Below are 23918 nucleotides of genomic sequence, written 5' to 3' on the forward strand. Positions count from 1 at the left end.
AGCAAGGCCCATGTGCAAATTTCATTTTTTACGGTTCTATAAATAGAGCATAGAGGGCCCCCCCGCCGTTCCCGACTGACCGTATTTCCATCTGGTTATTGAATAAAGCTGGACCTGGCAGGCCGCATTATACGCTGGGAGTCAGGGAGGGATGTGTGAAAGTGCAGAGCCCCTTTCCAAAACAGGGCAGATACAAAGCACTTTCAGCACAAAGACTAATGACACAATGCTGTCAGGAACTTTGCACCAAGAGGGTGATTCTCACCTGATTCAATATGGTATACAGGAAAAAGGGCCTGCTCCAACTCTGGATCCTTGTATGATTTTCCTGCAGTGACATACATACAAAATGCCTGTATGAAGTTAAGAGATAATGCAGGTTATTCTCTACTCTTGGAATACTAATTGTGAGCAATTATATCTCGTGCCATGGTCAGAACTCTTTCAAGTGGATTTTGTTTTCTTTCTAAATAATCAGTCCTCTACACAAACCCCTGAATCCCAGAACTGCACATGTATTAACTCTGCTGTACAGCCACTGTGAGAACATTTCTGAAAGACCAGGAAGACCAGTAACTCCATCTTCCGTCAGCTGTCGAGAAGACTCCAGAGAACGGTGTTTCAAAGCAACTGCTGATGGGCTGAAACCAGTCTGAACCCATATAAAAATATCTCTCTGAAGAAACGTGATTTTAAAAAAACTGAAACAATGGAAATGGTCCAGAGGCAGTTTGTTCCGCAGGGCTGAACAAACACCTATAAAAATGTCACTGAGATCATCAGAAGAGAACAGGGAGGCCTCCTTGGCTTGGAGGGCCCATTTACACACACCATTTGCCTGCTCTGGTTCAGTTTCAAACAGCTTGTCTGTCCACAAGTAGAACCCTTGACATGCTGGTGTTAATGAATGACCAGTACAACCTGGTAGGAGCAATGCCGTGAATGTTAAAGGAAAGGTGGAGACCATAAGCGTTTTACAAAATGTTTGTCTACTATAAGAAAAACACCAAGATTAAAACCATTCAGACAGGGATGCTGAAAGAATTCATTTCCGCCGTTCTGAGATTCTGAAAGCATTGCTGTGTAAAGCGTGGGTGGCCATAACAGCCATCTTACATTTTCTCTTGTTTTGTGAACCTTCCTGCGAAGGCTGTTAAAACATTAAAGTATAAGGGTATTTATAAGGGCTAGTAGATTAATTCATTTGTCAAACTTAAGGTCGCAGGGGTCTGAAGTCTTTCCCAAATAGGCTGTGAGACCAAGTACACCTTGGACGGGACACCAGTCCATCACAGAGCAACCAAACACACATGCACACACTATGGGCAATTCACAGTCACTAATTTACAGGAAACTGCTTCACACACAGACTGACCCAGATTGGAACACACATCCAAACCCACAACCCAGGATCTGTAAGGCACCAGTGCTACTTGCTGTGCCACAGCGCTGCCCAAGGTCTGTAGATTTATTTTTACCACCTGTACTGTGTACAATGTAACAGTGCATATTTGTCCCTTTTTCCAGAGAGTCAAGTGGAAAGCTGCAGAGTCTAATGCACAGAAGGAAGGCAAGTGCCCCAGTAAACCCTCACCTAAACATGTGAATATGACATATTAATATTAGTTTCTTCCAAGAAATCCCAGCACAATGACATTGCTGCTCCATGTCTCCTGTAAGTGCTGGTGAGAAACAGGACAAGTTGAGGCAGATATTAGGGGCCACTGAAAGAGATAGTTTTAAAGTCCTTTTGAAGCCAGTGTCGTTTCTGCCCTTGTCCAGCCGCTCGGCTGCCCTTCCTCTCACAGGTAGCACTTAGGACTGGCCCTGAGGAAGGGCACTAATGAACAAGGCTAATGCGTGCCTTAATTGAGTCTGACAGCCTCTTGCTGTGAACCAGCAGGGGATGCGAAGTAGAACAAACATCAAGACGCTCTGACACGTGGAGACAGGCTCAATGAAGGAGAACAAAGCTCCAGGCGCAAGGGTGTGCCTTGACCTTGTGCTGCTAAGGATGCAAAATGACCAGTTGGGCTTTATTTTTTGGTTGATCTCTCAATGGGTTGACACACCTGTGCTCATGGATGGCTGTGCAGCTTCTCTGGTTGGACCAGCGTCTTGAAACGTCAGGCCTTCTACGGTCTTTCTCGAACCAGATCTCATGACTAGAAGAACCACGGGACCACTGGGAAGAATGCACCACCACTGTAGGTGTAAAAAACAAGTAGGTAATGAATCTTCCATGTTAAAAAGCATGAAAACTGGGAAGCTGCTGCTATCAAACAGTATGAATTCTCAATGCCCACCCCCACCCCCACTCCCTGGCTTATGAGCAACGTAATTTATAAATGGACAACGTGAAACAGGCTGAGAGCAGTGCCGCAGCTGAGAAATGTCAGACGCTGTCATCGAGTGCTGCGGACAGGGCTCAGCCAGCGCTGACTTCACTCTCCCCGGTGCAAAGAGCCACAGTCCATGATGCTGTGCCCGTACTGTATCCCCATCCTGTTGCCCTCAAGTAGTCCATTATGACTGTACACTACAATAAAAAGTATATTTCTGGAATGATATTAAACATCAACCAGATACCATTAATCATGGTATGCTGTACTACTCTTTTTCATCATGAATGATCATTGAGTTTACTAGAATAGGCCTATGTTGTTGATTTCAGCCTTCAGTCTGGCTCACTCTGGGACAGATCTGTTCCAAAACAACTGCATTTCTCTGAATAAAAACAATAACTCAAAAGTCATTTGCCAAATACCCCTGGATAATTCTATGGAAAAGCTGAGAATACACCTCTCTACATTACTCAGTTTTCATTTTCTAAGAAAAATGCAGTTCCTTTGAGTCATATGACCAGGGGGACAAGAAAAAGGTGTGAAACAATGAAATTCTCAGAGCTGCCTGAGAAATTCTCAAAATTTGTGGGCTCTGACCTTTACAATCCTTGGGGGAAAAGTGGCAAGGAAAAGCTACAGTAAGAGCCTGATTACAAAATAAAAGCAATTTGTTTCTGTATACCATGGCAGCACAGAACTGTGGTCTGCGTGAAGTCAGTGGCAGCCCACACTCAGCGCTAGCACAGTGAACTGTGAACCATGAGTCCCGTAATGTTTCACAAAACTACCTCAGGCCATAGGGTGTTCTTTTCTGTCTGAAAAAGTCTGTTCCTCTGGAACAGCTGTACTTCACCGCCCTGGTGAGGTGCAGCAGCATCACAAGGGATAGGTGAACCAAAAAAAAAAAAAAGTTGGCAAGCGCAGGCCTGCAGCAAGACGAGTACAACAACATGTAAAGCTTCCCCTGGTAAACACAGCAACTTGGGCTATTGCCACAGGCTTAGTAACTTGTGCGTGCATACCTGTGGTGGAAATTTCAGCTTAGTCTGAATATTTATAGAAAATAGAAATACTTAAAAGTTTGTAGTCTTTTCTGATCATTCCCTCAAGGCCTGCTGTCAAAGTGTGTCCAAGATCTCGGTTTAGTGAAGTGCAATGCTTGCGGCCCCCGCTGTCAATGTTACCAAGGGTTTTATCGTGATGACTTCAGACAGAGATGCTCAGACACCTCTTGTTTCTTTAACCACCTCTAAATGGCACCCTTTAAATTGATGCTCAGAGCTGAGGTACATGCAAAATCACAACTGATTGTGCAAATAATTAGTGGCTGGAATGTAAAAGCCTTCATCTGGACCATTATCCTTAGAGTGTTCAGAGGAAGACAGTTAGTTGCAGAGGTGACTTGCCTTTCCAAACCGCAGCACATTAACTCTTCTTCAGCAACTAAAACAGAGTGGGGAAAGGCTTTTAGAAAAGCATTTTGTTGCTGGTGTTTACACGTTGTCTGCAGACTTTGGCCAGTACAAGAGAATAATTATTTCAGCATTATGCTCCCTAAAGTGCAGCAAAGAATCCTGACCCTGACCACCATGCCTGACTGCACTGTGACCACGGTAAACACAGACAGAATATGAAAGCCAAAAAACAAGGACCCTATCAGCCTCTGATTGCTTGGTCCATGCAGTACTAGCAGTGGGACCTGTGTTCGAGGAGCTCCAACACAGCCATTGCGAGAAAGGGCCCTTGTTCCAGGCAGCAACTCATGGTGCTCAAATGCTTAAGAAGTTTAAGAAGCAAAACAGGGAGGTTCAGGGGGGAGCCATATCAAAACACGTGTGGCTCTTTACAAATTATTTTAGATTTGTGTGCGCGAGTTTCTTCTTCCCAGGCCTGTCCCCAGATAGCACCTTTGGGGCAATCATTGATTGATTGATTGAATCAAAAACTGGAAGAAATATTAATGAGAGGCAGACTTCAAATTGGTTAACATACCACCCTTGGTCACCCTTGATGACTAAAGTGAAGTGGATTAAGGCCAGGGCTTCACATGCTGTGTGCACGCAAAGAACTTGATCTTAAATACCAAAAAAGCCACAGCTGAGGACGAGAAAGGGAGAGGAAAGGGGGAGCACTGAGACAGCACCACCTGTAGGTGGGAAGACAGACAGAACTGGCATGGGGTTTCAGTGAGAAAAAGAACGGGTGTAGCAATCAGCACCGCTGTCAGCAAGCGTTAGTCCTGATGAGCTCACATGATGCAGAGATGAGCTACGAGAGAAACTGGGAGGTCCACGTTTTCTGAACTGGTGGTAACCTGGACAGGACTGAATGAATAGCACCACTTCCATGGACCACTTAATCTTCTGTAACTCCATCAAAATGAATGATTTACATCACTTTTTAAAGCAGGTGTTACTCATATAAGAGAGACTTGGAGAGGTAGTGAACTATGAGGCATAACAGATGCTGTTACCATCTGGAGCAATGAACCATAACTGATAAGCAGTGTTTTTACAAGACTTTGCCCATTAAAAGAAATGCATGATGTACTTCCCTGGAGCTCACAATTATCAGAGAAAGCTATAAATGATGGGCTCTTAATTAAAAACTACACCAAGTTTCTTCTATATCATCTAAAGCAAACATTCAGACTTACCAAAGTAAACCCAAGGTCAAATGCTCAGTGAGTTCCAGACCTGATTTCCCAGAATTGAAAATGATAGTTACAGGGGCCTGACGCTGTGGGTCCCTCACTACGCAGAAGTCCACACTACACTGATGAGACTCAGTTCAGAAGTCAATGCCACACTATTCAAGAGTGAAATTCTCAGCATTCAGAGGAAGGAGGAATTCCCACTGTGGGGAGTAGGTGTCCACCCATTCCAACAGGATTACAAGGTGCCCATGATGGATGGGCTACCACATCCGCTGAGTTGTCCCAGAGCCATTACACTGCTGCTCCATCGGGCTGAAGCAGCGCCATGGAAGCCTGGCGTAAAATGTATGTGTTCCGTATATGCTGCCAAGTCAGAACGGCTGGCCATATGCAGGTGTTGGACCAAAATTTGAGGACTGAAAAAAGTTAATATACATCCCAATGTGAAACTTGCATACCTCTGTGGAGGATTGGAAAGTTTTGAAAAAGTTTTGTAGGAATTACAGCACTCCATGATCAGGTGATTGTTAGACTCTTTAGCTTGGAAAATACTACAATCATCTGGAATAAGGACTTTTTAAAAAAAAAAAAAAAAAAAAAAAAAAAAAACATTTGTCCAGGGAAAGAAGTTACAAATACTTTGAAACATGACCCAATTTCATAGTATGTTTCTGAAGCAATTCAGATTAAAGTGGCACTCACACAACTTGAACCTGTGACCTTTGAACTACAGGTCCAGGTCTTTTAATCACATTGCAAGTCAGCAGATATGGTGCAGGTCCTTGGCCTTGCTTGACAGGCTAGTTCTCCTGTTTCTGGGTCTAAAGAAGTCAGGTTTTTGGAATCTGTAAAGGGGGGGGAGTGCTCCCCTGGGAACAGCCACCACCTGTATGAACGCACTGAAAAGTTCATGGTTTCATTCTGTAAATACTGGCAACAAACCAGGTCTAAAAAGTAATGCTGCTTCATATGATACCTAATACAATTATAAATGTGAGCTGCAGCTGGCATAGTGGTTACAGCTATTCCCTTTAAACTGAAGGTGCCCACTTCAAATCTCCCTCCTGCTGTAACACCCTTTAGCAAAGCAGTAATAGCGAACTGCTCCAGTAAAATTACCCAGCTGTATAAATGGATACATGACCGTAAGCAGCTTGTTGTTGTACAAACCTAATACTATATTGTAAGTTATCTTGGAATCTGCTGTGAAATATAGCTTTCCTGCCTATGAATCATCATTTTTTTCCTGGCAGTTACTTCAGAAATCGACAAGCACTTATACACCCTTATACGGCCACAGTAAAGAGAATCAGAAACAGAAACAGAAATAGTCTTTCCAACAAGGAAACTTGCTAATTTTGTACTATGACTGGAAACAAATCTAGAAGTTCTTAGTTTTCCATTTTTCTATTATGAATTTATTTACTCAGATAACCTTTCTGTGGTATCTTTTGCTATGGCTTCCACTTAAGATATGAACACTTATCTGCGCTTCTTCAAATCACCCACAAAAGGAAAAATCTCAAATACACCGAGAGGTGGGAAAAGAAGGAATTCTCTGAGACATTTGCCACCCAGTGAGCTGCTATGTTACAGAACACAGAGTAAAGGGCAGAGAGAAAACTGCAGAACGCCCACGCACCATGAAAGAAGTACTACTGAAACCAACACATGGCAATATTACTCAGTCCTGTTTACAGAAGTCCCTGACAGTGTGTGTATATTACATGAACTTCCTTATTGGCATTAATAGTAAGCTGGAGCGGTTGTGTTTTAAAATTGGTGTCCCATTACAGACCTGATGGATCGCGGGTTTCAGAGGAAGCCACATTAAATTATCTTTTATGGGAACTGTGAGTGCTCTCAAATGGATTGTGTGTGTAGAGCAGCGGGAAAGAGTGGAGACATCCATCTTTCTCTGTATTAGAAAAGAATGATTCTGGAAAACAAGGGAAGGGCTGAGGGCTGGGAAAAGCAGAGCCTTGCCAAAGTTCCAAATCAACACTTGCTAGAGAAATGGACATGCCACTTAAACAAACAGGAGATAAGGGAAAGGCCGATGTGGCAGTAGTTTTACAGTAGTGTCTTGGCCAAAGTGCAATAGGTTTGATCTGCTCAGCAGCTGAATCCAGAGGCTGTGGCACACTCAAGGTTAGCTACTGTTTCTTACATGTATGTCTAGTCAGGTTAATAAAGTATTTAGGTACCAACTAAACCATCACTTTATCTTGTGACAGCTGGTATTTCAACACAGGTTCACATGATACTCAATACAAGATCCTTCCTGAACCTTTACCTCTGCAAACAAAATCCTGTAATTCTAGGTCAGTCCAGTAGAGGGACCCATGGTTTCAGATCTCTCTCTTCTGATGAAAAGCAGGACCTTATTTTAAGTTCTCTCTCCTTAAACTACTTCAAATTAAATTTAACCATACAAACCTTACATAATCATTAAAAACCACCATCAAAATTTCCCACACTTAAGATGCTTGACCGACACCCTGTTCAGGGTGTACCCTACCTCATACCCTGTGATTCCAGGATAGGCTCTGGACAACTGCTATCATGCTCTGGATAAGCACTTAATGACAATGGATGAACAAAGGAAGGGTTAAGAGATGTGCACTGGCCATTATCCCATCATTCAAGCAAAATCCAATACTTTATATAGTTATATTGCACTGAGAATGCACTGACTTTGCACTGATCTTTCAAAGCTCATTACTTGCATTGCCACTTTATTCACTGATAATTATTTTGGTTATTTATCTCTGTATATATGTATATTTTGTACTTAGTACTATCTACTGTATCCTGTATTGTCTATATTTTGTGGAGAAGCATTCAAGTAAGAATTTCTTAGTACTTTGTACACAGTACTTCTACTCATGACAAACTTTGAACTTAAACTTGAGACAAAGACAATTTGGTAAATGAGCACATTATGTAGAAGGCCCATTCTCTCCACTGCAACGGTACCCAATGAATAAAAATAATGAACAACATCTCCCCCTAATTGTGCAGGCCAGCCCATCAATGACTAAGTTACATTTTGTGCAAACTGATATTCTGCTTGCTGCCTCCAACCCGAGAGTACCACAGTGAATTCTTGTGCAAAAATAAAGCAAAGCCTCTGCACACGTTGTCTTGTAAACCACAGAGGGCCCTAAATAACTTGAGAAATCAGATTTTCATAATTAAACATATAGCTCACAGAAACACCACAACACACCTTGTTTAACTGAATAAAACAGCAAAGAGAACTATGACCTTGATTCTTAATCTCCAGACATTCTAATGAGAGTTGGACAAATCTTCATAAGTGGTGAGAAGAGATAATTTCATTAAAATTAATGTTGCATATCCAGTCAAGCAACTTACATTCCACCAAGAAAATTTCAGTTTCAAATCATGTGATGACTGACTATACTTATACATCACTGTTCTGTTCAACAAGACATCTCATTATGCTGCTTACCTTCTCATAGCAACTGTGGACACACTGTATGTACATAATAAGTTTCACAGTGCAGCACAATAACTATATCACTAATCATATCCTTGACATCCCAGAAACCCTTGAGAAAGAACACACTTCCTTGATTTGTCCCATGACCTCTGTCTGACAGGCTCAGAACTGTGACACTTTACAGGCATTTAGCAACCACAGCAACGACATGATGCAGGTGACAGGACACATCCAGGTGATATTAACAATAAATAACATTCCGACAGAGCTTCATCAGCTAGCTACTCCCTCGGTGCTCTAAAATGGAACTACGGCTGACCGCCTCTGCTTTTATACAGCCGCTACAAAAAAACAGGTTCCATGGCTGTCTCTGGTCTCTCCATGCCAGAAGTTAACATCTAAGGTTGGCCACAGTTCCTTCAGCTGCCCTAAGTTTTTTTGAAAATAGCACAATGGGAGCATAGGTTTACTGGAAGAAGAGGAGAGACTAGGGAAATAGAACATGCATAGATGAGATTACAATTATTAACCATTATTTATAAGAGGGCCATGTTCTTGTATGCCACGTTGAAATGATGAGAGAAAATCAAGGCAAGGTGCTATTTTATTTAATGATTTTAATCTATAGGTTGAATGTCAGAGAGGGATGGCAGCACTGATAACAGTTTTATGAATGTTCTGTGGGCTTTGTGCTGCCACATATTTCTGGTCCACCATCTACAACTTCAGAAGACATGATGTGAGATACTTGTGTGACGAACGTTAGTGCATATGGTGAAGGAAACCAACTGTATTTAACAATCACACATCTACAGCTATGTCTTTTTCTCCTAAGGTAATGCACAAATTGTATTTTCTATGAGATGTACGTCGCTTTAGAGAAAAGCATCTGATAAATGAATAAATCTAAATGTAAGACATCCACCGGCACTGGTAGTAGGGTACTAGTTAGAGTCATCACCTTGCAGCTGAACTCAAGTTCAGAATCCCCACTCTTGTACCACTGATCAAGGTACTAACCCTAAAATGACAGAAAAATTTATCCAGCTGTATAAATAGGTAGATAAGTGTAGATTATCTAACAACAGCATACCTGCCTTGGACACAGGTATCAGATAAAAAATCTTAATAGAAATAATTGTAGCCCAGTTATAGGAGTAGCAGGCTGCACGACGGTTAGAGCTGACAACCAGTACTCTTGGTCAAGATACTCACCTGGAACTGAGACTGTAAAAATTACAGAGCTGTATTAATGGGTAAACCATTGTAACTTAGAGCACAAACCCAACACTGTAAATGGTTCTGGAGACAGAGGCCAGTAGAGAAGAGCTCCTGACATTCCCAATGACTAGAAGCAAGGCCCATTTATTAGGCCACCAAGCAATTAAAGCTTTTCTAGAGTTATGGTCAAAAATAATACTGTGGAGTGACAATAAAAAGTGATTCCATGGTCAGGCAGAAAAGTTTAAAAGTTCAGGCAGGCCAATGGTGCTCTGTAACACTGGGGATGGACCAAGAACCTTTCAAAGGCCAAGCAAAACAAAGTCATGTTTTCCTTCTGTTAGTAGCAGCCTTGGCCTTGGGCCGTGCAACATTAACTTAAGAGGGACGGTGAGGGACAGAGATTAATAACTCTGTATGGGGCTGTATGAATCTCACCGTGGGTAAAAAATAAACACGTACTCGCTTATTGAATTACTCACCTCCTCCCGCCTCACTTCACACAGCTTCGAGTGTGTCTGACAGAAAAAAAAGGAAAACAAGGCAGGACCGGCTCATAACTCGATTGTTCACCGTGCATATTTGTATTTTTTACAAATATAAGTGCAAAACAGCTCCTCAGTAAGAAGTTATAAGGAGAGATTTCATAACTTTTCCCGCCGCAGTTCCAGGGCGATAGCTCGTGAGGTGCGCGGGACGCGCGAGCGCAGCGCCACATATGAACGGACACTTGTGAGCGAATCGCGCCATTAAAAAAAGGCCAGAATCGTTTCTAAAGGCTTCAACGACGCCTTCCTGAAATGGCGAGACGAAGCCAACTGCTCCACTCTACAGGAGCTTTAACTCTTTGTCAACGAATTCCGGCCGAAATTTCAGCCCATGATTTTACCGCGTTCTGAATCACAGCCACGGAACCGTTTTGTTGTAAATCCTTGCTTCAAGAGAGGTTATTTATATATTCTCTTTGAGTATGAGCGACCTTCAGTTATCCTCCGTAACATTCCAAAATAAAATAATAAATGATTACTTTTATACACAACTTCACAGAGGACATTCACTTAAGACATTCATGATGAGCCGGAACAGCAAATGTTTACGTATAATTTTATCATCGGACAGACATACCTACAAATCAGTTTAAAACATTTCTCCATTTAACACAAATATTTAAGCTAAGGGGGGGGTGCGATGGCGCAGTGGGTTGGACCGGGTCCTGCTCTCTGGTGGGTCTGGGGTTTGATTCCCGCTTGGGGTGCCTTGTGGCAGACTGGCGTCCTGTCCTGGGTGTGTCCCCTCCCCCTCCGGCCCTACGCCCTGAGTTGCCGGGTAGGCTCCGGTTCCCCGCGACCCCATCTGGGACAAGCGGTTCAGAAAATGTGTGTGTGTGTGTATTTAAGCTAATATTTCAGTGGTCGAACGACTCGGAGTCGGCGTCAATTCGCCGTCCATTCGCGACAACGCCGCGCGTTGAAAGCAGGAGCGCGAGCCGCCTCGGAGCTGCGCGCGCGCCCGTCTTCCCTCCACCGAGCTGCCGCGCGCGACCGCGTTCTCTCTTTCAAATTATTATGCGGGTAATAAATAATAATTAGCAGAAATATGAGCTTCTCCTGCATTAGTCGCCGGAATCGAGAAGCACCGGAGTACCACACATTCGCTTGTCATATCTGAGTTACTTCAACGGTTGGAATAAACTAAGTCAATGTAGTTCGCACAATACACGTTGCAGTGACGTTGTTGCGGAATTACCCCACTTGACATGAGGTATTTTGACATGTTCCCCTTTTTCCCGCTAAGAACAACGATGTTCTGAAGGAGATGCTGTTTTGAGAGTCTCTTATTACACTTTAAGGGATGCCAGCGGTGAGGTGAGGTGAGGTGAGGTGAGGTAGGGTGTCCCATGTCCCCTCCCTGTCCCACCAGAGCTTTCCTTTAGGCCCTAATACACTCTGACAAATGAAATATGAAATATCTGACAAGTTTTGAAGTGGGAGCTCTCTCCTGTCTGGAAAGGCAGCTGCTTGTGGAACAGAGAAACATCAGCAGTGACCCTGTGTCACATCGAAGAGGTCAAAATTTCACTAAATGTCATTTATACACATTCACACACGGCGATGAGAACTAGAGGAATATGTACATTTTCTTTACCGCTCTGCTGCTGGAGATGTCAAAGACAGTGCCTTTGGTTTCAAAATGTTGATAAATAATGGAAGAAAAGCAATAACTCCTAACATTAATAAAGACGACTTTTTACAGTGTCGAGAAAAAGTAGTCATTCCCTCATTAGGACTGGAAACACTGACAACAAAGTGTTAAAGTAACACAAGGAGCGTGCAAATGTACAAAATAATCCTGCATTCGTGGTACTTACTATGAATTGATACAGTAAAAAAAAAAATCACAGCACTGTACAGATGGGCCAGTGGGAGTAAGCAGCTTAGCACTGCAAGTTGCTCCGGAGAAAAGCATAAGTGAATTTAAGTACATGTAAAATGTGCACCCAGTAGTTTGTCACACTGATTTACTGTCTTCTGTCATCATGATGAACGTCTAACGCACGCTCCTTCTGAGGCAGCCCTCCATCTTACCGACAAGACCAGCTCACCTCTGTGACCTTGCAGGTTCAGTTTCTGAATTCCATGTTAATAAACTGGTGCTGATGAAACCACAATAGATGTTTCTAGAATGCTTAAGAACCTGTAAAGTAAGCTTGAGGACTGTGGACATTTCCATTAACGGAAAACAAGTCAGCAAAGAGTTTTGGTAAACAAGCCACATCAGACCATTGTTAAATAAAGGTTCAGGATGACTCTGAATAATTACATTTATATTTATTCATTTAGAAGACACTTTCCTCCCAAGTGACGCACAACTCAAGAGTAAACAAAGGAGCATCAACATCAGATATAGATTCTTGACAGTCTATTAGTCCAGTACAACTGTTTTTTAGTCAAACAGGTTACACAAATAGTTTTGATAGGAATTGATAGAGTATTTTATTTATTAAATAGGCAAAGAAAGTTTATGGAGTAGACAGGAAATCAGGAGAGAAATGAATCCAGCGGGTTTGGCCGGGTCCCGCTCTCTGGCAGGTCTGGGATTCGAGTGCTGCTTGGGTGCCTTGCAATGGACTGGCATCCCATCGTGCGTCCCCTCCCCCTCCAGCCTTGTGCCGTATTAGGCTCCGGTTTGCTGCGACCCTGCTTGGAACAAGCGGTTTCAGCTAGTGTGCGTGTGTGTATTTAGCAGACGCTTTTCTCCAAAGCGACTTCCAATGAACTGTATGTGGTATTATCAGCCCACACACCTTATTCACCGTGGTGACTTACACTGCTAGATATACTACTTACACTGGGTCACTCATCCATATATCAGTGGAACACTCTCTTTGTCACTCACACGCTGTAGGTGAAGCCGAACAGCATGTCTTTGGACTGCGGGAGGAAACCCACGCAGACATGGGAAGAACATGCAAACTCCACACAGACTGAGCAGGAATTGAACCCATGTCCTCTCACAGCACCCAGGCGCTGTAAGACAGCAGTGCTACTTGATGCACCACCCCGTATGTTTTGTATGTTGAGATGGATTCAGCAGTTCTGAGTGCAAGAGGAAGCTCATTCCACCAGATTGAATAGATATGACAGTCCCACATCATGTGAACTAAATGTAGGATTATATATCCTACAACTACCACTGACTGGACTGTTTGCACTTTTCATTATGGCAGGCCATGTTTTAAAGCACATAAAATTAGCAAAATGCTTGTTTCAGTGCTACTGAGATCACAGTACATGACAAAGTTTATAAACAACTCTAGCAGTGAGAGGTGTGAGATAATTTGACAAAATCCCATAAAATATAGTGTTTTACAAGGAGCCCTCATTGTGCAGCTCGTTAGGGAACTTCCAGCACTTCTAACATTTCACACATTTTGGCTCCAAAAGGTCATGCTGGTGTTCTAGAAAGACAACAGAGGGTGCTTTAGTGTTGGTGCCCATGACCCAGAGAAGAAAATCACTTGCACAGACAAAGAACACAACAGCTAGCTGGAGAACATCTAAAAATATCTGAAAATCTAATATAAAAATATCAGATTGTGCATGAGAATGTAACATGCTTCAGTTAACTGTACTTCTGGTCAGTATTTACTCATGAGGAAATGCATCTTTTTTTTGTTTTTTTTTTTTTTATTTAGTTCCATTAATTCTGCAGGTATGCATAAATACACAGTACGCCAACAAAAATATTAAATTAAAAAAAAAAACTTCTGGGGAACTGCTTGTGTGTTCAGATACTGTTTAAGAGAAGTGTTTTAGTACATAGTACTTACTGCAAAAAATTCACAGGATCATGTGTACAATTAATTATTTTTCTTCAGATAGTCATTCTCTTTTTCAGTGTTCAAATCCAGTTTTTCAAGTTTTCCAGATGCAATCAAATGATCAGACCTCCCACTGATGGGTACGACAGATTCAAAAATCGCAGAACAAAAATAATCCATGCAGATTAATGAAGTTACTCTATGACCTGTTATGCTTCAATATAGTGTACAGGTTAATTTAAAAATTGTTACTTAAAGCTGATTATTAGGAAAACTGTAAAATAAATTTGAACTTTTTATTAATAGTGATAATCAGCCAACTTGCAACACGTCTTCAAACCAAGTTGTACTTTCCACCAGTAAAATAAAATCAATTTTATCCAGACAACTACATGCATCCTTTGAATATTTACTTTTTTCCTTCATTTCACAGATTTCCCTCCATCTCCCAGGATTCATCACCCCTTGCTCCACCCCCAGGGGACAGCCAACCAAACAGTGTCTCATGTAGTCAATCCCACCATGATTTCACTGATGTCCCAAAGCTTGGTGGCCACCTCCTCATCGGTCGCCTTTGGCAGCAGCTCCTCCTCCTTGCAGTCAGCGAAGCACTTCCCCTGGACCCCCTCCACATCAGAGGAGCATGCCAAGTAGATCGATGTCTGCGCACCTTCCAGGGGGGTCTTGAAAAAGGCCCAGGAGATAAGGCTGAACAGTGGTTTGGCCAGCAGTGGGATATGGACATGCCTGCCCAGGTTTGTGCGGACGATACCCGGCATGAGGGCATTGACGGTGACGCCACTGTCCTCCAGGCGCTTGGCCAACTCCAAGGTGAACAGCAAGTTGGCCAGCTTGCTCCGGCCGTAGGCGAAGGCCTTGTCATAGCTCTGCTCACTATTCAGGTCCTCGAAGTTGATCTCACCGCATTTGTAGAGCTTGGAGGAGACCATGATGATGCGGCTGGGTGCTGACTTCTTCAGAAGGTCAAGAAGCAGGCAGGTGAGCAAGAAGTGTCCCAGGTGGTTGACGCCAAACTGCATCTCGAAACCATCTTCCGTTTTGGAGTACGGACACTGGTAGACACCAGCGTTGTTGATCAGCACGTCAATCCTGGGCTCCTCCTGTCGATTTGAAAACGGGATGGGGGGGGGAGAAAAAAAAAATATCAGAATCACTCCAAGCACTGCTTATCACAAACACAAGAAAAGGTGTGAATGAGGTGTGAATTTACAAGACAAGTTTACAACAGAGCAGAGACTGCTGACTATACTAAGCCAGAAGAACTTGAGGATCTTACAAGCAAACCAAAATCAGAACAGAACCTTCACAGCTTCTTATAAAAACAAATTAGAGGCAGCAGGTGGCACAGTAGTTAGAGCTGTCACCTTACAATAAAATTCCTCTCCGGATGGAGTACCCCTGATTAAGGTACTTTTGTTGAGTTGATACAGTAAAAGTTGCCCAGCTGGATAAATGGGTAAATCGTTATAACCACCATAGCGTACAAACCTGACCGCACATTGTTTCAGAGAAAAGCATCAGCTAAATGAATAAATGTCAACAAAACATCGATTCCATGCAGAGCAGCAACGATTTGTTCCAAACGCGTAGTTATCTCCTGTAAGCCGAGGGGCCTGGTATTGGCCAGATGAGTTCAGCACTTTGGAGAGCTCTCCGCGGCAACGTGCTCATTCACCTCTTCTGCGGAGCGCGGTGCTCCACGACTAGACTGTGTCGAAAGGAGCGAGTAGCATTGTTCAAAAACTGTGAGAACAGGCCCAGCTCCAAACACAAAAAGAGTGCTACGAAGAGGGGCAAACCTTTTTTTTTTTTTTTGTTTTAAATAAAAAAATAAATAAATAAATAAATAAATAAATAATAAAAAAAAGATTAATAGTGGTGTGAGTAAGGAGGCCGTTGTGTTTTGTTGGCTTGAAGGAGTTCCAAGCCCCCCCTACCCTGGAAACCAAAGTTGGGGTTATGGGCTTCCAGTCTGACATTATTCTGATTCCAACTATACATATGCAGAAAAATAATGATCGTGGGATTTATATGAGTAATAAATTACTAATAAAACAACCTTCTAGGCTTCTTTGGAAATAATGTTAGGTTTCAGGGGCTGAACTGCGTGGATGAGAGACATGCCAGCGGATGGAAACGACCAAATTCTTTCTTCACTCTAAATCTGGATATAACTTTGACACACAAAAAAAAAAAAAAAAAAAAAAGACTCAAATGACCCACAAAAAAAAAGGATTCTGAAACTAAGTGCTCTTTATTTGGCCCAAGCGGTCATCACCACAAAGAAGGTCTAAATAAGCACGTTAAGATGAGTGTGAGCAAAGGGCCATCAAACACTCCATTTAAACTGTACTGAATAATTATTTGATTCTGCTCAACTGTATAATAAGAATATGGCTCATAACAAATATGCACAGCAATTCTGTACGTCACAGAAACTAATCTCAACATGATCAGGAGACCCGCAGATCTGAAGGTGCTGCTGGCAGACAGATGATTATGTTATCATCTGATGATATTATTTCTGCTTTAAGTAATAATGGTGAATCAGTGTTCGCCCAGCTGTTACCAAACACTTTATATTCACATGCTGCTCGAGTCCAGTGCGTAGTAAATATCCTCCAGACTGTGTGTGTAATCTGTACTGTCTCAGTCACTACCCACCATTTCACCACATTTTTACCTTGATGATCTCCTCGCAGAACCCGCGCACGGACTTCAGAGAGGCCAGGTCGAGCACTTTCACCACGACCTGTCCTCCAGGCTGGAGCCCGGCCTCCTGCCGAACGTGCTCGGCCGCTTCCTCGGCCCTCCGCGGGTCCCTGCAGGCCATGATGACGCGGGCCTGCATCTTGAGCAGCTCGGCCGCCGTGGCCCGACCGATGCCGCTGTTGGCGCCCGTCACTATCACCGTCTTTCCGCACATCATCTCGGCGGCCGAGGGCGCTGCGGCGACGAGCGGAGCGCTGCAAAGTGTTCGTCGATGACGAGAACTCCACAGGCCAGTTCCGAGGCCAAAACCACCTCTGCGGACATAAATGCGACACAGCGCTTCGTCTCTTCTACGCAAAAACAACTGCCTGGAAGACAGACTACAAGGACCATCACCCCTTGCGAATTTCAGTGTAAACCAGACTTCAATAACCAGCATCCATTGCGAAGTTCCGCCTTGTCCTTCCGGGGAATTCAGTGGGCGAAGTGAAATCAGACTCACATATGAATTCTTTATTAATTGAACCAGGACCCACATTATTGAATTTTGAAAATTCTTGGAATATCTTACAACTTCCCGACAAAATAAGTGAAACCAGTGGAAAGTAATGTAGCACAAAGACGACGCGATATGAAGAGATCAGTTTGAGAAGTAGAGCTCCGCCCCCTTTTACCTGTTCACAAACCGGATGTAACACAACGCATGAAACCGCACGGAAAAGCGACCCAAAACGTATCTGGACAAACGCACAAAGTTTAAGATGTATTAGATTTTTTATTTAAAATATAGCCACACACGTAATTTACTTATATATTAAAGATGTGAAATAAATACGTGCTTTTGTTGATTAGGTCAAACAGACATCCCAGTTTCTGCCAAACTAATTGTCACTAATAAACAAATCAGTTTCATTAAACATTCAATTTTTGTAAATCATTTTACACAAACGAATAAAACAAGAATGTACAGGCCACTATATATTGGGAGTAAATTTGTATATTAGTTTCAATGTAACTTTAAATTCTTCTTTACTGGAACCAAAAATCCTACCAAACTTGTAGTAATTATATTACAGGTAGTTCTGGGTAAAATATTCTGTGAATCAATGATAACAGTCAATATGAATAGTTCCTAAAAATGTATGTTATCAATAAGTACACACACACACACACATATATATATTTATGATACCCAGCATAAGTTATACTATTTTCCAGGAATTTTCAGTTTGCTTTTATCATTTTTCTAATTAGTTGCATTAGGCACATGTGCAGCAGTCGTTCCCAGCTCCTGGGCCCCCTTAATGTGGCACATCTGGTCATCGAAGAAGATGTGCGGGCCAATCTTCTGCAGGAGGGGCCCTTTGGGTGCTCCAGCCAGGAAGAAGAGCTCATCAATCTCCAGGCCCCAGCTCCGCAGGGTATTGAGCGCTCGGATCCCCGTGGTAGGTGCATCCCGGGATGTCACCAGGTAGGTGCGGATGGGACAGCTCCCCTGTTTATTCTTACTGTAAAATTTCTTCTGAAGCTTTGCCAGATCTTCCAGGAAGCACTTCAGTGGACCCTGAGGAGGCAGGACAGAGGTTGTGTGAACCGAGGTACTGGACAAGGTTCTTGTTTGCGCTCAAGATTTCACGTCCTGAAGGTTCACCCACAAGGACACATGGAAGGGTGATTGTAAAAATATACACAGATGTTCATAAATCAATAAAAAGGATAATTTTTGCACACCTGGCCAAGAGGCTTGTCCGCAAACTGCTTTTCATGTTCAATGAAGCCATTGAGCCCCTCTTTCTTGAAGACTTTCTCAGACTCATCTGAGAAGAGGACGCCGTCGCCGTCAAAGGCCACGCGCAGCTGGGTGTCGCTCAGCTCATTGGCACTGTTCACCGGGAACATGGTGGCTGCAGCGATTCCTAGGGGAACAAGTCGTGTTATTTATGTACAGGTCATTTATGCACTATGTTCATTTATACACATCATAAACATGTGTAAAGTTCTTCATCTGTTGGGAAATACTGCACACTTTTTTACACTCTGAATCAAAGTGTAAAAATCTCAGCAGTAGTTTATACTTTGAAATTCTGGTAGATAATGCTTAAATAATAACTACAGACCCCCCTCTACTTACGTAAATTTGACTTCCGTAAATCCGGATTTCCGTAAAAAAATCCCAGCACACACTTTATTTACAGATAGCACTTTTATTTTATGAAAAACATCTGAAATACGTTCGACGCAAGCTGGCGTAACCGGACAAGGCAAGAAGCTGCATCTTCCCAGTTCCTGCGTCTTTTGAGCTGCGAACACGTCTCCTCTCCTTAGTGTACTGCTTTTTTCACATATTTTCTACCCTTTTCCTTATTCACTATACTTGGTGGTAAAGTGCGCTTGAAGGAAAACTAAAACCGTCTTGCAAGCGTACCGCAATCTATTTGGATTGAAATTGAGAATAATAAGGAAGTATGAAGGTGGACAAGGATTATGGTCTATAGCGCGGGAACCAGGTTTAGTCGTATCGACTATAAACACGATAGGGAAGGATGCTCCCCGTAAAAAGAAGCACGCGATGATGCTGAATGGTGGGGGAGGAGGGGGAATCTGACATACGTAACTTTAAATTTACGTAAGGGGATGAAGAATGGACTATTTGCATAAGTCGAGGAGTGTATTCACTTCCTAAACCAAAAAATATAACACAAATACTATGAAGGCTGACAGCCAGTCAGATGTACACCACTGTCTCCTGGAGTTATAAATTTAAAAGTCTGGGAAATACAAACACAAAAGACATAGTTCACTTACTGAGGTCTATACAAATGCAGAAGATGGTTTAAAAAGGAGGACTTCTGGGGGTGACCTACCCTCTTTGATGGCCTCCTGCACCTTCTCAGGGTCTGTGGACAGGTACAGGTTGGTCATGCAGGCTTTCAGGTATCTAACCGGGCTGCTGCTACCGGTCATACAGAACCTCTCAATGGGCAGATCTGCTAGGGAAAAGGAGAAATAAAATAAGTTTTATAAATGAAATTACATTACATATATCGACTATTGGCTAATTCAGCTTCATAATTAAGAATTTAATCTGTTAACCACCGTAATGGAAAAAAAAAAATCAGTGCATAATGACAATATAACCCAAACAGAGGATGCAGGCAATCTATGGAGCTGATGAAACTGAGATTACAGGAAGGAGAAAAAACTGTTATAATGATCTGCTTAAATCCATTCCTAACACCTGGGTGGTACAGTGGCGAAGAATGCAGTGCTTTGTTGTGTGCTGGTGCAGTTACTGTACCCACCATGGTGATTAATACTGTTGATGAGGCGAAATCCAACCTGGGCGTGATTATTTGTCATGAGGATGATGTCGAAAAGCTCTTCGCTGTCTGGGTAGAGTTCACGCAGCCTGGCATTGACATTCATCAGAGCCTGCCCCAGCACGCACACACACACATAGAACAGTAAGGAGGGACAACAGAGTTTGTGCCAAAATCATTACCTATACACCTTTTCAGTGTTGACATACACACTTGTCTGTTGTTGGACTGCACTGAGTTTTAATCATTTACTGGCCCTGGTACTGAGAGGCTCAAGCCCTGTGTGTGTGTGTGTGTGTGTGTTTGCGTGTGCGTGTGTGTGTGTGTGTGCGTGAGACAGAGAAGGAGACGCATACACTAAGGGTCTATGCAGAGTACCGGACAGACCGGAAATGATGATCAGTCATAATTGAAGTGACAAATTCACAGATGACTGTGAATCACAGTGATGTCACTGAAGGACCTGTTGGGCGTGGCTACCTTGATGAAGGAGAAGGCCACCCTGGGTTTCAGGGGTTCGTTCTCACGCTCGACCTGGTACTTCACGTAGCTCTCGAGCCCCTGTTCGTCATACACCTTACTCTCATGAGCCATGTCGAAGAGGACGTGGGACGACACGGCCACAGTCACAGCATTCTGGGGCTTGGGCTGTAACCACACAACACACCTCACTGTTGTGTACCAAGACCACGAACAGCTTTAACAGCCAGAGCAAAAAAGATGCAGGATACAATATTGGTATTACATGCAATAAAACATAATAGTCCTACAACTGGAGGTTTATGTGATGTTTTTCTCAAGGTGACTTGCAGTGCTAAGGAACTTACACTGGTTTACCCAATTATACCAGTTGGATAATTTTTATGGAGTGAATTCAGGGTAAGTATTTTGACCAAGGATGGAAGCAGGAAGTGGGATTTGAATCTGGATCTTTCAAGTTCAAGTGGCTCAATGCCCATTACTACCACTATATAATAATAATAATAATAATAATAATAATAATAATAATAATAATAAAAACAGCTGCAGCATCAGCAACAACATCAATAATAATAATCATAATCCTGGCCGGTCCTCACCAGTCGCGGTTTCTTCGCATTGCTGCTGTCGGGGGCTGGAGGCTCCGCTGCGACTTTTTGTCCGATTCCACGGCGCGATTCCCGAGCGCTCATCTTGGACCCGACCGGGCTGGGACTCCGACACTGACACGGAGGATGTTGAGTGTGAGGAACAGACCGCAAGGCTGTAGGAGGGTTGAAGGTGTGTGTCACAGCGGTGTACTGTCGGGTTTTTATATCCTGACAGGTCACAGGAAATAGTTTCGATTCCTGGATAGACTGAAACAGAACGCACGCACCGTCTGAAACCGCTCGTCCCGAGCAGGGTTGCGATAAACCGTAACCTAACCCGGCAACACATGAGGCAAGGTGACACACCCAGGACGGGACGCCAGTTCATCGCAAGAAACCCCAAGGGGGACTCGAACCCCAGACCAACCGGAGAGCAGGACCTAGCCAAACCCGCTGCGCCACCAACCCCCAAACAGAAAACAAACAGTAGAAATAGTAGAAATACAGTACTATCTGGCTGAGGGTTTTAGACCGGAGCTTTTGGACCATTAATACCCATAACACAGCATCACTATGGCATTATTAATGCCTGCTGGCAGACATTAGATACTCTGTTATGTTTTATGTGTGTGTCTGTGTATGTGTGTGCGTGTGTGTATCATACTATGTGTGTCTGTGTGCGTGCAAATGTTGGGTCATCCACTGTGGGGTCACCTGGACCATGATCTCATCTCCACTGCTTTCTGAAAAGTCCCACAATCAATCCTCTGTTACACAAATTACACGTTATGAGACACAAGCTAAAATGTTTACAATGGAAACCATCCGTTTCCATTTACATTCATTCATTTACTAGATGCTTTTCTCCAAAGCAACGTAAATCTCACAGAGAATACAATCTGTGCATTGTTTTTATGAGAAAGAGAGACATAGCCATCGGTTTCCATTTACCACAAGTGTGTCCATGGAGATACAATAATATGTATATTGTGGTACTTGTCCACGTCACCTGCGATCATCCAGGTGTAATGCAGACAAAGCCAAGAACCATTTCGACAGGTTTTTTTTTACGCAATTTCATAGAAGTGCTCTTGATGCTTGGGCTCTGAGAAACTGAAACAGAAAATAAAGGTTTTGGCAGAGGGTTCTAGACTGGGGTTGTTGGACCATTAATACTAATTGAGCCAGGTACTTACCTTAGTTTGTTCCAGTAAAATTACCCAGCTGTATAAATGGGTAAATCACTGTCAGTACTTTGATATGTTAAGTCACTTTGGAGAAAAATGTCAGCTAAATGTACAGATGCAGTAGATGTCGATGTAATTCGGCGTATCACTGTCACACTTGTTAATTAATTTTTCACGGTTCTCAACCATTCGAAATCCTGTTATGTTCGAAATCCTGTTATGTTTCTGTCTGGATGGCTGGATGCCGTGGTGGGTCCTCCACAGTTGGGTCACCTGGGCAAGTACCTCTCCAAAGCACTTGTGCATGGAAGAGTTTGCCAAAATTTCTCCACAGTAATATGAGACCCTGGTCAACAGTTGAAGGAAGCATTTAGTTGCAGTCATTGTAGTTAACAATGGCACAACTAGTTATTGACTGTGTTTGTCACTTTTCCTCTGAGTACACATTCTATTATGTTCGACGCCAAGACAATAACGTGAAAAGAATACTGGTGCCAATTTTCTCTCTCAGCCTCCATTCATATACTACATGCTACTAGAACTGAAAGAAGGACCTACAAAAATAGAAAAAAATTGGAAAGAGGAAAAAATATTTAACGGAATATTTTTACTCAGGTCAAATATTTTCTCAAATTATTATCTCATATTAACAGTGCACTGTCACTTTAAGGGAGTTGTCCCTCTCACTTAGTGGGTACGAATAACATCTTAATTTTTATTCCAGTACTATATTTTCTTCAAAAATGCCTCTTATAAACATGAAACATGACAATTACAAAATATAAAAATAAAAAGATAGAGCTGCTGTTTCTCGTAACTTATAATTTTCACTTGAAACTTCTCCCTCTGGTGTGGTGGCGCAGTGGGTTGGACCACAGTCCTGCTCTCCAGTGGGTCTGGGATTCAAGTCCTGCTTGGGGTTCCTTGTGATGGACTGGTGTCCTGTCCTGGGTGTGTCCTCTCCCCCTCCAGCCTTATGCCCTGTGTTACCGGGTGGGCTCTGGTTCCCTGTGACCCCATATGGGACAAGCGGTTCTGAAAATATGTGTGTGTGTACGTGTTTCCCTCTGATGGTCTAGGGAAGCAACCGTAGGGTAAATATGTCTTAAAGTAAGATGTGGTCATAAATAAGGAGCGATGTATCTGAGAAAGAACAGGGAGGGGGCTGTTTTACAGTGGGGACCAGCTGTAATTAATTACATAAGTGTAGGATATTCAGTTTATTAATTAATGATATATTTCAGGGCATAATAGGCTCCACCTATAATAATATATTGTATAATATGTTTTAGTTTCCTTCTGCCATTTTCTTTTCGTGCCAGTTTATGCTAAAGTGGTGCAGGCTATGAGCGAAGAAATCATTCGTTTGGTCGTTTTAATTAAGAGGTAAATCATGCGGTTTCGCTGCGTTTAACGGGTTGCCAGTGTTTATTTGCACAGTCCTAAGGGTGGCAATCCTTCGTTCCTTCGTAACTGTAGCTGCTAAACCTCAGGTTCCCGCTCCATACCACTGTGTCCCACTTCACATTTTTATTAAACAATTCCCCACTCTCGTTCTTTCCCGTTCGCTTCCAAGTTCTAGGAAAAATAAACGAA

General features: G+C 42.9%; 2 protein-coding genes across 2 annotated transcripts; both read right to left on the reverse strand.

The window, feature by feature from the left end:
* Positions 1–13890: 13890 nt before the first annotated feature.
* Positions 13891–17118, reverse strand: rdh14a (retinol dehydrogenase 14a). Its single transcript, XM_018734454.2, is given in 3 exon segments — positions 13891–15133; positions 16717–16979; positions 16982–17118. Coding segments are annotated over 3 exon segments (969 nt in total). The 5' UTR covers positions 17070–17118; the 3' UTR covers positions 13891–14515.
* Positions 17119–17980: 862 nt separating this feature from the next.
* Positions 17981–21397, reverse strand: nt5c1ba (5'-nucleotidase, cytosolic IB a). The gene is made up of 6 exons (XM_018734441.2): positions 21145–21397; positions 20546–20713; positions 20048–20177; positions 19610–19732; positions 18477–18661; positions 17981–18309 (listed from the first exon to the last, which is right to left on the reverse strand). Exons 1-6 carry the CDS (start codon positions 21235–21237, stop codon positions 17992–17994), a joined length of 1017 nt encoding a protein of 338 aa, XP_018589957.1. The 5' UTR covers positions 21238–21397; the 3' UTR covers positions 17981–17991.
* Between the last annotated feature and the right edge of the window lie 2521 nt (positions 21398–23918).

The sequence above is a fragment of the Scleropages formosus genome, chromosome 15 (genome assembly GCF_900964775.1).
Source record: "Scleropages formosus chromosome 15, fSclFor1.1, whole genome shotgun sequence".
Taxonomy (NCBI): Eukaryota; Metazoa; Chordata; class Actinopteri; order Osteoglossiformes; family Osteoglossidae; genus Scleropages; species Scleropages formosus.